The sequence below is a fragment of the Lepeophtheirus salmonis genome, chromosome 13 (assembly GCF_016086655.4).
Source record: "Lepeophtheirus salmonis chromosome 13, UVic_Lsal_1.4, whole genome shotgun sequence".
Taxonomy (NCBI): Eukaryota; Metazoa; Arthropoda; class Copepoda; order Siphonostomatoida; family Caligidae; genus Lepeophtheirus; species Lepeophtheirus salmonis.
The window spans coordinates 41,615,690-41,628,913 of NC_052143.2; the positions used below are offsets into that span (position 1 = coordinate 41,615,690).

At 33.3% G+C, this 13,224-nt stretch overlaps 1 protein-coding gene across 6 annotated transcripts in view; it reads right to left on the minus strand.

Annotated features, from left to right (window-relative positions):
* The window catches only part of LOC121127520 (uncharacterized), a 284,995-nt gene that overhangs the window by 15,769 nt on the left and 256,002 nt on the right, over positions 1 to 13,224 (minus strand). For 4 of the 6 annotated variants that reach the window (XM_071893179.1, XM_071893181.1, XM_071893180.1 and 1 more), the window contains exon 2: positions 5,017 to 6,558. In XM_071893179.1, the coding sequence (XP_071749280.1) occupies positions 5,017 to 6,488 (1,472 nt within the window). In that variant the 5' untranslated portion in view covers positions 6,489 to 6,558. Of the gene's footprint in view, positions 1 to 5,016; positions 6,559 to 7,306; positions 7,801 to 13,224 lie in introns of those variants that run through there. The other 2 variants (XM_040722918.2, XM_040722917.2) reach the window with 1 other exon arrangement.

The following is a 13,224-nucleotide window of genomic DNA, read 5'->3' on the forward strand; positions in this document are numbered from 1 at the left end:
CGATGCCAAAGACATCCAAAATGAATGGTTTGGTGTGTTTCTTATAGTTTGTACAAACAAAAATCAAGACCATTACTTGAAGGATGATAGGTAGTAATTATGTAATCACACGTTCCTGGTTTTGTATCATAATACATACAAATACTAGTGGGTAATGCCACAAATAAAACTTTTAATAATAAGCTATCCAAAGTTTATATTACGTGAACGTTTTTTATTCGAAACATGTGTGACGAAGGTTGATTCCATAAAAGAAAGAAAAAAAATACCAGACCAGTAATTAGGATTGCATCACCATCTCCTCTTTTTAGATAAACACTTTTATGCAAATCATGATAATGAACTATCAATTTGGACATGAATGCAAGTTGCAAAAGCCTGTTTATGCAGTACATCATGGATATAGGCATGAATGTTATGTTTGAATGAATTTACATAATATATTTTTAAAGTAAAATTTCACTTCAAAGTGGGCGAGTACCTCATCATTCAGACAGTTGTATCCACATCATAAGAAGGATCATCATCCCACACATCTGATACAGTATAAGAGTTCGATCTAAAGTGATTTTCTTCTACACGGATTTTTTTTCTATATGTAGCCCATTTATAAGAGTTCCACGTTTACGCTTTGTTTGACGTCAATGTACTAATGTATACAAATTGAAAACACAAATGGCGTTATTGACATTCCATCAATAAAATCGGTCTAGACCATAGAGATAAAATACATAAGAGTCTTACACTGGCCAAGAGTAGGGGATTTTTTTTTTTTTTTTTTTGAATTCGAATGTTTTTGAATAAAACAATGAAAAACATAGTTATTTATACTACAACAATCCCTCCAGATCTTGTGTGGAAGGATCCGATACTTCTATAAAAATTGAAGACTTGAGGAACATAAAAAAATTTGAAGCGTCCTCTATGTCGTTATCCTACACATATTTATTACAAATACAATTTGAACGTTTTGGTCAACTACCACGGCGTCAAATTCTTCCATCACTCAATGTTTTTTATCTCTTATGATCTAGACCGATCACGACCAAACTTCTTTCAAAGATCAAGTTAGTTCAGTCAAACAAAAATTATAACTGTCTCGGACTGGTCTATGATTTCTAGACCAATCCCACAACACTCGTAGGTTACTTATATTCTATCTTGCAAACTTTCCTCACAAAAAAACCGGGAGGAAATGCAGTTGGGGGTTGTATTAGTAGACAATTCTACACTACCATGAAATTATCATTCAATACAGTTGTTGGGCATTGTTCACAACTTATCATAAGATGATTCGCATTAAATTAAGAAATGTTCAAAACACCGATATGAGGAAAAGAAACGTAAAAATGGATAGCTAACAACAAAATACATTGCAAGAGGAGTAACGCCTTGAGAGAAAGAAAGGAATAAAAGTCTATCCATGTTCGTCCCTTCTCCATTATTTCCAATTCCCCCTACAAGAAGGAAATGGTCATTTATTTAATATCAAGGAGTAGGGAATATAATTGAATCCCCAAGAGACAGGGTTTATTTACAGACAGCCTCTGATATGTTTGTCTACATATAAGAAGAAACTGTTTGTTTTTCAGTCTCTATCAATAAATAATCTGCAATGCGCTGGGTAATCAAATAAAACAAAAACACGAGAGAATGTTACCTACATGAATAAAACTAATAATAATAATATCTAATGAGTAAAGGAATGGATTTAAGTAACAATGAGGATAGAAAGAGAGAAAGTTTTCATTTCCCTCCCATCGTTTGCGTTCCTTATAAGAAGGTCATGATACCTATAATATATTTATGTATGTATATAATCCTTCTATAAACATTTCCTTGTCTTTCAATAATTTTCAAAACATTAGAAAATTGCTTTCGCGTGTAAGAAACGTTAAAGAACACAGCGTTTCATTACTATAATATATATATTTATGAACTCAAAAGGAAGGAGCGAGATTAAAAAATATCAAAAGGTCTTCTTTCCCCTCATTTTCATCAGGGATTAATTATGGTTCCCCCTCTACCCTAATGAAGGTGCTCATTCTATCAAAATGTGACATTAGAAAAGGTTATAGTACAAGGAAGATATAAATGCCAGAATACATACGAAATGTTTATGACACTGATTAAAGGGATTTTGCGGGATAAAGATACATAATAATATGTGTCTCGTCAACATAAAAACAAGCTAGGATTATTTTTCTCTAAACTAAATCTGGAACCGACATTGGTATTCTTCGATGAATATTTATCGCTAATTTCACCCAAAAAGTTAGTAATGACATATAACCCTTTGGACACACATCAACTTACAATTGAAATAGCAAAAAAATCATCCTCACAATGGAATCATAATTATAAATTGATATATTTTATTTTAAATGGACCAAATTTAGTCGCATAAATCAAATAAAGGTTCTAAAATTTAAAAAAAAAAAACAACATTATTGTTTATCTCAACTCATAAAAATTTGAATACAAAGTCTATTATAATTGACCAAAATTCATTAAGACAAAAAGAAATTGGGATTTTCTCATTTTTAATAGAAAATTGTTTATATGTTGTTTATACATCACATATTAAGAAGAATTTATGTATAGATCATAGCATAAAGCCGCTGATTTGACCTTACCTTTTCTGATTTGGTATATTTAATTAAATTGTATTTGATGTACGTAACACAAAAGAATGATTTTTCTCAAAAGTGAGTGGGAATTACAAATGTATTCTTCGACTAATTATCGTCGTTTTCTATTCCAAAATTATTCTTACGAACCCTTTTGAGGCGCTGCAAAATTGCACTTAAAGTACCCAAAATTGATCATCACAATAAAAGAATAAGAAATGGATTGATTTTATTTGAGAGGGGCTATATCGGGAACAAACACAAGTATTATAAATCAAATATAGGTTCGAAACTATATCAAAAATTATTGACTATCTTATCTCATCCAACAAATTTTAATACAAAGCCAATAATTGACTCAAATATGTCTAAAATTATTGGCTTGACGCAGCAAAATTGTTCTTTCCTTCATTTTTGTGTAAGATTTGTTTTTGTATTAACTCCCCAAATGTCAGTAGAAGTTTGAACTCCTTTAACGAAATGAAAACATTGCGTGTATCAAGTTCACAATGTACTTAAAAATGAAGCCATTCTATTTTCTCTTTAATGAAAAAAACAAATCAAATCACTTTTATACATAGTCAGTGAATAACAATGAGTGAAAGTAATCTGTCAGGACTCTGCAAAACCTCAAACACGAATTACTTCTTTCTCCTTATCATTCAGATGACAGATGATAAGAGTCAAGCAGAGATTTTTTTTAAGAATATAAATATAATAATTATTACTATGGCACCACTAATAAGTAAATACTTTTAGCGATATTTTATACACTCTTGAATCCTCAAAGCACGAAAAACTTGTTGACAATAGCAATTAAGGACGTATGTATGTATTTTAAAATGAAATTCTGAGAAATCTAAGAAGGATGATGACAGAGAAATCTAGTTTCGAATAATAATACTTTTACTTTTAATTCCAGTTATTTATTTATGTATTCTTTTGAAAAGAGTCCGTCCATCTGTTCCGAATACTAATGTGTAAGTGTACTATATATTGGAGAATTAATATCTCTATCTAGTGTTGTGTCGGTCCTAATTTGGACTGAAGACTGAATTTATCAGTCATAAAAACTTGTAAAGTTCAGTCCCTGAGGTTGTCACTCAACTTTATTTATTCTTTTTTTTATCAGTTCTTGTACTGAAGGACCGATCCAAAGACTGGACTGCACCCAATAAATAAGGAAATGACACAACACTATCTCTATACATATTATGTATAAGTATTTATCAACCTACTGAGGATCGTTGCAACGAGAGGGAGGACAACAGCCCTTCCACGGATTATCAGAGTCGGAAATAATATGACGTCAGACGGGGAATTTGGATTATCTATGTTCTGACTGGAAACAAATTTTAAATATATTCTCTAACAAAAAGTCATTTCATATTTGAGTTGATAAATAATGAGATGATCTTTTGAAACAATAGACCTTTAAAAAAAGGTCATTTAGAAATAGATTGGAATATTACTTTATAAAAACCCGTCAATAAATGAAAGAAGAACACCTTATAAAGGCCAATTTATTAGGAAAGGCCTTAATATTATTTTTTTTTAAAGAAAAGAAAGAGCCCGTCAAGTATCATTTCATATTAAGGTGGGTTACCACATCTATCATGTATGTCCACGTAATGATATTGATAAAAGCTTCGGATATTATAATCCTCAAACCTCAACAACTCTTCCTGTCAAAATAAATAGGTTCTGTGATTTAAAATGTGTATTGTTTGGTGGAGATAAATGTCCCGTTAGAATTTTTTGTGGTTTCAAAATTATAGTATTTTCACTCCTATGAACTAAACATATTTTCAATCACAAAACCTCTTCAGTATGAAAGGGAGAATTGTTGAGATCTGAGGGTTATAATATGCAAAGTTTTTTTTTTATAAATAAGTTGTCTACTCGTAAAGAAAAAAAAGATATGTATAAGTAATTATGAGCAGGATACCTGCTTTAAATCACCACTACTCCAACTTGGATAGTTGTAAGTCAATTGTTTACGTTTTAATTACATTTATAGATATACCTATTATGTAGAAATACATACATATTTAGAAAGGGGGTGTTTGACGTTTATTGTAAGGGAAAACATGTTCTTTCAAAGCTATTTTTACATACATTTAAGAAGAAGGCAGGGGGAGGAAGAAAGGAAGAAAAAAGATAATCTGGAACATCTTGCTGACTTGCCTAAGTCAAGTTATATGTATGTATGTTTCCTCAAGTATTTTTAGTAACGTACAATTTATGTCTTGCTGTTATTTCCTCAAGGAATTCACACAAGGATTCATGAGTAGAGTAACAGATACAAAACTGATTATTTTAGCATATCATGTAAAAATACTATGGGTGTAATAATAATATGTAAAATTAAGTTGAACTTGCTTACCTGTTGAAGTTTGAGGTTGAATTCTCCATGGCTTTGATCTTGGAGTTGTTGATTTTTAGGAGTTTACTTGAACTGTTTCTTTTGCTCCTATCACTACAACTGGTGGTACTATTGTTGTTATTATGATGATTATGGTTATGATTTAGAGAGGACGAACTCTTGCCACCCGAGGAGAGGATAGGTGACGAAGACAAAGAGGGATAGAAACTATTAGAAGCAACGCCGAAGTCTGCTCGAAAGCCACCTCCAAATCGATTGAATCCAAAATGATTCTCGAAGCTTGGATGATGATGAGGTGAAAGATTGGTTCGTGAGCCTTGTAGGCCGGACTTTCGACCAATGGATGAGAATCCAGAGCTTGAGCTTGAACTAGAGCTCCGATGAAGATTGCTACTGCTACTAGATGAAGAAGAGGTGGTAGTGTTCTCTCCAAGGGGATTGGGGAATTCACGTATGACTGGGATATGTCTCACTTGTGGAGAGGAACGCTGCTGATCAAGGGATGATGAGCCCGTGGAGAACTGTTTATCATTTTCCGAAGAGTTACTAACTGGTGTAGTTACTTCCTCCTCAGTAGCTCCTAATTCTTGCTCTCTCCTTTCCCCCACTCCCCCCGTTGCTGCTTTTACTTTTCTCTCGCCTTCACTTCTCTTGCTCTCTTCTCCACCTTTTCTTGGGATTGAAGAGTTATTGTTGTTATTACAACCCGAGGAAGATGACGTAAAAAAAGTAGATGCGACGCGTCTTTGAGCCAGAAGCGTGGAAAATCGTTCCTGATGCTCACGCAAAAATGAACTTATAATGTCATTATCATTAGATGAGGAAGATTGTGATGATGAAGAGGGAGGCTGACTTAGTCCAGAGCTTAGACCACTCTGTAGTCGCTCTCGAGCTTCCTCAAAGAATCGCTCTCTATTAGGATTAAAAAGAGAACGATGAATGGAGGTCCCCTCTGATTTGAGCTTATCAATGAGTTCTTTGGTCTCTTGTGTTAATTTCGAGAGTCTCTCTTGCCTCAGTCTATCTCTCTCCATCTTGACTTCTCGTGAGGTCTTCAGTGTACTGAAACGAGAGGAAGAAAGCGAGGATGCAAATGAGGTTGAATCCTCGTTATCACTCAAACTCCGACTAAAGCCAACTAGTTTCACTTTATCTTGTTTTTTTATCCGATCCGGATTTCGAGCCCGTTCACCGTTGGCAGTGTAAGTTAGTATAGATGAGGCGGAGGAAACAGATGAAGAGGAATTTGTATTTGATTCTTTACGGGAATAATCACCCAAGCGAGATGCGGATTTCGAACGACGTCGAAGAGTTTTGAAGAACTTTTCAGATTTCTTTGCTATCACAGGAGGAACGACCGTAGATTTGACACGACCCCTCCCAGAATGTTCTCCAGAATAATAGCTGATTAGTGTAACTGGATCTTCTTGACTGCAGAGTGTGTTGAAAGACTTGCGGGATTCAAACTCCATGATGAAAAAGATGAAAATAAAGAGTAATAACAAAAGCAGCTCAGTCTCAGTTGAGACTTCCGTCCAAAATCTGAAAAATAAAAATGAGAAGATGAAACATGAATCACGATAAATAATATGTATGGAGAGTTAAAATAAAAGATCAAACGAAATCAATGAATGTTGAAACTCATATTTCCTTTTATTTGACTGACTCGAATAGATGTACAACATTCATCGTATAGTATTTCAGTCAAACTATGAATAGAATGGAACATTTTGCTAATTTACTCCATAATCATTTAATAGGTTACATAGAAAGGATAATATAGATAATCAAACATAAATTAATATATACAACCATAATAGTTTCAATGCTTTAATTTAGGTTTGAGCATGGAATGCAATGATGATTATAAACAGAGTGGAAGTGCACAATATAAATGTCATGTCCAAAATAGCAAATCAATTTGATCATTAGTTCCATGAGTGATCATTTGTATGATTATTTTGATATAAATAATGATATACATTTTCTATTTCTGGCTTTCATTTGACCTCAATTCTAATTAACAACAAATAAGGAATCACATCTGTATTAATTTCACAAAATATAATCAAATCTCCACCTGAGTAAAGAAATGAATTCCTCAATATCACAATGACAAAAGGGGACGGGAGGACTCAGTCTCACTCAGTAGTAGGAAATCCTTTGAACCTTGATTTGTTCTGAATATGAAACCAGAAAAGAGTATCAAATGGCATCTCATGAAATGAAACTAACTGAGCCCGGAGGAGAAAGCGGGAATGTGGACTGCACGTGTGTCGAGTAAACCTACCTATGGTGGTGATAAATGATTGACTTCCTCGAGAACTGAGAAGGTGTTCTCTTCCGAAGAGAACAGTGAGAGACGGGACGTAATATTTTCAGGACACTCTAAAGTTACAGACATATTCACAAAAATTGAAGGGTTGACACATGTTGCTTGAGGACTCACTCATTCACTGAATCTCACATACAATGAGAAGGAAATGGAGGAGGATCCCTTGTAGACTAGTTTTTCTGCTCCTTGATGGATAATGATTTAATTAAGTATTATTTATCTCTAAGATTGGACACATTTTGTGTTTGTCGTCCAAAAAAAACGATCACAGAGGGAGAACCTCTTAATTCTTTAACTCAGAAAGGGAATAAACAACTGGAAAGGAGCATCACTCACAAAAGCCACCTGTACACACGCACACACACAAACACTGCGTTCAAATCACTGACTAAAAAACATCCAAAGAAGAAGAAGAATAATTGAGTGTACAACAGCACGCCCGCCGGTCCACGACACTCCATAGAGGATCCCTTTAAGCTGGATACACACACACTCACTTGTAAAGAAGAGCGCCTTTATTTGAAAAAATGTGAGCAGTTTACATAAAATACCTTATCAGGGGTCGAACACTAATCATTTATTTTTCTTCAAAATCATAAGCTAAAAAAATAGAGGAAGGTTGTGTTTGGAATTTCATACTCTCAAGGTTCGATAAATATATAAAAGTCGTTTGCATAAATCACCAGGTCAACCAAAGACTTTTGAAGGTTATTCCTCAAAAGTAAAGGACAAAGGCAATAACGGATCAACAGCTGTCGTTGCTCTATATCACGCATAGGTAAATGACTAATAAGTAATAAGAAACCATACTTAACGTCTTTTTAAAAATAAAATAAAGAAAATGTCAGTTGGAGGAGAGGTATGGTATGAAGACTAAAAAGGAAGACAACAAAGGCAATTAAAGTTATGTCTGTGATCAAGGCTGCATGTGCCAACTGTTGTTCCCTTGGAGGAGTGTGATCCTTGTGGAGCTACCAAAAATGTAGTTTTGGTTATATTTAGATACATACAAACAAGAGCAGGACATGCTCCTTATTGAAAGTCTAGTCATTTCGAGACTCGTGAATGTAAATATAAGATTTGTAGTCTAACCGGGAAAGTATTGCCCACAATGCATGTACACATTTAGAGGGGGTAAGGGCATAAAAAGAAAGGAATCCAAGGGCTTAGTTATGTCCTTGAAGACACTTTGAAACATGGGTGTATTTTTTGCTAGTTGTAATAATCAAGGATGGGAATCAAGATATAGGATTTCTTTTTTACCTCCTTTTTCCTCTCTCAACGATTTATATTAGCACCTGATTGTGATATCCACCCTTATATCCAAGAAACAACCTTTACAGATAAAAGAAAATTTATTTTCGTAACGTTTTTATTATGCGATAATTTTCGTTAAAAATAACGAAAAAATTCCATTCTCCCTGGTAGTGTTGTTTCAACTCATTCCCTTCCTAGATAATATGAGATTAACCACCATCACCAAGGGGGGCCACCCATAACAACGAGAATAAAAATACTCCATATTTAAAGTATCTAATGGATATGTGATATGAGTCCATTTAAAAAAAATACACACACAAAACTTTATCCCCCAACTTGTGGAACATTCAACACTACGTTTAGAGAAATATTGCATCAATGGCGTTATTGAAAAATATATTTTGGTTGTATCATTATTTTCCTAGATATTCAGTAGGTGGATTATTCTAAATAGGATGTTTATGCTATGGTGACAACTGACAAGACTCTTATCAATATGATGAGTAATGGAAAATAAGCCCTACACACGAGAAGAGTGAAATGACACCACCGAGTCAATTTTTTTTCCCTCTCTGACTATGAATTATTTTTTAAGTTTTTATGTATGAAGGAACGTTAATTAGTATATACATAATATCTTCATGAAGGAAAACCACCATGACAGTTAATGAATTGAGGGAAGGTAATTTCTTATGGCTTGTACGTGCCACAATAAATAGAAAGAGAATAACGAAGACTACAACAAAGAGAGAGGTTGCGGGTGAAGCACATGAAAACGTCTTATAAGAATTCCAACCTTTTGTGCATCAGAAAAGTTTCTGACCTCAACGTGAAGATGGAAGAGCCCGTAAATCAAAGCTAGTCACATTTATCTAGCAACTGTTGACAGTTATTCACCAAAGTTTTAGGCTTTGATGATTGCGCAATTGTTATGTAACAGTCATTTGAATGAGTGTATCTGAGAGTTTGTGTGAAAAGGGACAAAATCGAGTATCAAACTATCATGAAATATTCGTTTTTGAAAGTTAAATAGATTCAAACAAGACAAAAAAGTCATTTAATTCGTATTCTTTATGTGATACCGGAATTGATCTAACCGTTATTGTTGATGATATACTAAATTCAACCCGTATTTTATGTGAAAGAATAACTGAACAATTATTATTGGCAAAGCAATCATGGTAGTAGCCATTTGTTGAAAGACAAATTGAGTTTTTGACACTCTCTCTCTCTCTACAAAAACTTGTGTTTTATGGAGGATTGAGGGACAGGTGAGGAATATTGAGAGTAATAACAATTTGTAACTTTATACTCAACCATGTATTGCCATTAGAAGAAGCCCTTCCCCCTATACTTTTTGAAATATAATAACCATGAAATGTTGTGTAATTATGGTGTTAACAATATTTAAAGTAATTTTTTAGAAAATGTTTCGTATTATTGATTGGTTCTGGGGCTTCTGCAAGGGCAGTTTTGTGAAATGGGCCTATGCAAAAGATAAATATGTGGAGCCTTTTTTTTCATACTTAAAATTTGAATATATTTTTATTTTTTCAAAAAAAAAATACATTTTTTTAAAAATAATTTATACCAAATCTACCCTGTATGTACAGGATCCCAATTTTGTATACGAAAGCAGAGGACGGGACAAATGTCATTCTAAAGCGGGTCCTGGGCCTCCGTAGCTATTTCACTTGACGGTGATCATTTCCTTATTGGCTCATATCACAATGAGATATCAATTTCATGCCTCAACATGACAATTGCTTCATTCTTCCAAACTGTTCTTTATTTAAAAACAAGCATTACACAGCCTTACTTTCTTCACAGGCAAAATGGACTGTACATTTATTTGTTGTGAGCTGATGATTTTTTGAACTCCAATTACATCTTATTTGGTAATAATAATCCGTGAAAAAGACAAAAAAAAACAGTGGTTTGTACTTAAACCACCGTGAGCCTCATAGAGTTACTCCTTAAACCCACATGACGTCAAAGCCGTCATCATGAATATGTAAAAGGTATACATATATAATAAAGAAACAAATGTCGGATTAAAAAAAAAATTCTGTCGGATATAGTGGAAGGTAAATAACAATAATTAATCCTTATTTTTTTACGTCAAAAATTACAAAACTAAAAATATTAAAATTCTTTGGTTTTTAATGGAATGGAGTAAATACATACGTGTTTGTGAATCTCTTTGTACATCTTGATGAAGAGCATTTCTTAGAGGAAACAATAATACAATGTAATAGAATATAATAAGTAATAACAACACTAAATACTGAATGATTCAGCCCTATTTTTATTCTATTACAACTTTTATAAAGAGAAATTCATCAGTGGTTGTTCATAACAGTTTGTTTTTTGTAGAATAAAAAAATTACTTCCATTATGGAAGAAGCTCTATATAGCTACATGATACTTTGGTATGCTCCAGTCTCCGCGATGTTACCTCACTAACACACACATTTACACCATATATTTTGTGAGTTAGAATCTTTTCTAATTCTTTTCCCCATATATGTGTTCTGAGTGGTTGAATTCGAATTAGCTTTTGTTAAGCTGTGAACAATGATCAAGAGTTGTGTTGCTAACTCAAAAAATAAAACCAATTTGTGATATGTTTAAGTACTATATTTAGCTATATTTTTTGTTCATTAAGTCCTTTTTCACAAGCAATAATAGCCTCAATACGCCGGGTAACAAATTGGGAGTTCTTGAGGATGAAGGCCGCATCGTAATTAAATCTAAGTTTAAGGTCACACCTCTCTATATATGATTTTTTTCTTTCTTTTTGGATTGATACTAGCAATGCCACTGGTGATTAACAGTTAATGAATAATAACTTCCAATTGGGAAGAAATGACGAACGATTTTTCTATTGGCACTCGGTTCCAGACCGAATTTATTTTTGCTTCGGTCTTAAATAGATTTTATATATCATTCTTCTGTTCAAACCAAAATTCAAACAGTGGCTAGAAATTCAAATCATAAGACTGAAATTTTCTTTTCTAATTTTTTTTCTTTCTTTTCTAAAAAAAATATGTAACTTATTTCTGGACCACTGGACTAGATCAAGACTAATGTTTTTATAGACCGGATTGAACGACAAGACTCCTCCTCACCGAATTTCAGACCCGTCTATGATATGCAAGCCGGAACTCAACAATACTAACTACTAATTGACTTCAGGCCTTTTCTCTCTCTTTCTTTTAAGAGAAAAGGTAACGACTTTACCTAGATTGAGCTTCCTCTTCAACGGAAAAAATCAAATGATAGTTCAATTTGACTTAATTATTATTTTTATTATGATTTGTAAATGCAGTATGACGTATTTATTATTATTATATTCTCATAAAACTCTTTCCTCATAAAAAAACAAAACATGATTTATACCCCTAGAACAACAACTCGATCTTTCTTTACCTCCAAGGACTAGGGAGAGATGGAGGGAGGGGGGGTTGGAGGTGAAGAAGGAAAACTACTCATAATTGATACATTTATTCATTTATGACTTATGAGTTCCTTCAACTTCCTACATGTAGGCAATATTGTAGCTAGTAAGAGTCATAAATCAATTTCCTTCAAAATTCCCTTGCCGTTTTTCTTGACTTTCCAAATCGTTTAATTAATTTTGACAAAATCCATCTATGAATAAATGCACATATATTTAAACATATGCATATATTTTTCGACAGGATTTTTTTGTTTTTCTTTTTAGACTTAGAATACTTTTATTATTGTAGTTATTCCCAGATACCACCTTACTAGGAAATGTGGGACAAAACCTTCCCACGACCCCCTTTAACGGATCAAATAAATAGTATTCCCGTACAAACCCGTTTACCCACTTCCTAAAAGCGTTTGTCTAAATAAATAATATGTCCCAAAGTGCCCTACTACATAGAATAATGATTATTTTTCGATCCTCTTATTATATTGTAATAATAAAAACAAACCATAAAAATACAGAAAACCTGTGAGTGAGTGAAAGAGATATTTATCGCTCTAGGGGCAAATGCAATAACCTTCTTCTTCTCTTTCTCAGCAGCTCTCTTGGGTTTGTTGTCTTGAGCGTCGAACTAAATATATTTTTAACCGTTTAGGAACATGCACTTTTCTTCTTTAGTTGTTCAATATATTATGGTGTTTTTTTCTGTTTCTTCTTCCTATTCTTTTGAAAGAGGAGAAGGAAGTGAATGTGAGTACAAAACGACTTGTTCTCAATCCATTTATAATTATTGGTAGTTGTATAAAATATATGTGTATATAAATCTATTGTGCTCCTATTTTTGGTGAAGTAATTCAACATAATATGAAAGACGATGTAAAATGATTTGGATGTAAAGAAAAAGGAACGAAGGAAGGTTCAACACACAAAATCCATTTGACTACTACTATGTATATAGTGTTTAGACTCGACCCAAGACTCAATTTTATTTTTCTAGGTTTGGTTTTAAGCGATTTTTTCTGTACCTGTTTGTACCGATAATTCACTCCAGAGCGCTATCTCAGACCGTAAACAAAAATTTAATCGTTTTCAAATCGTACATCGATCTTTTTGGTCTCAATATATAGACCGATTTTCTACCACATCATAAATTTAT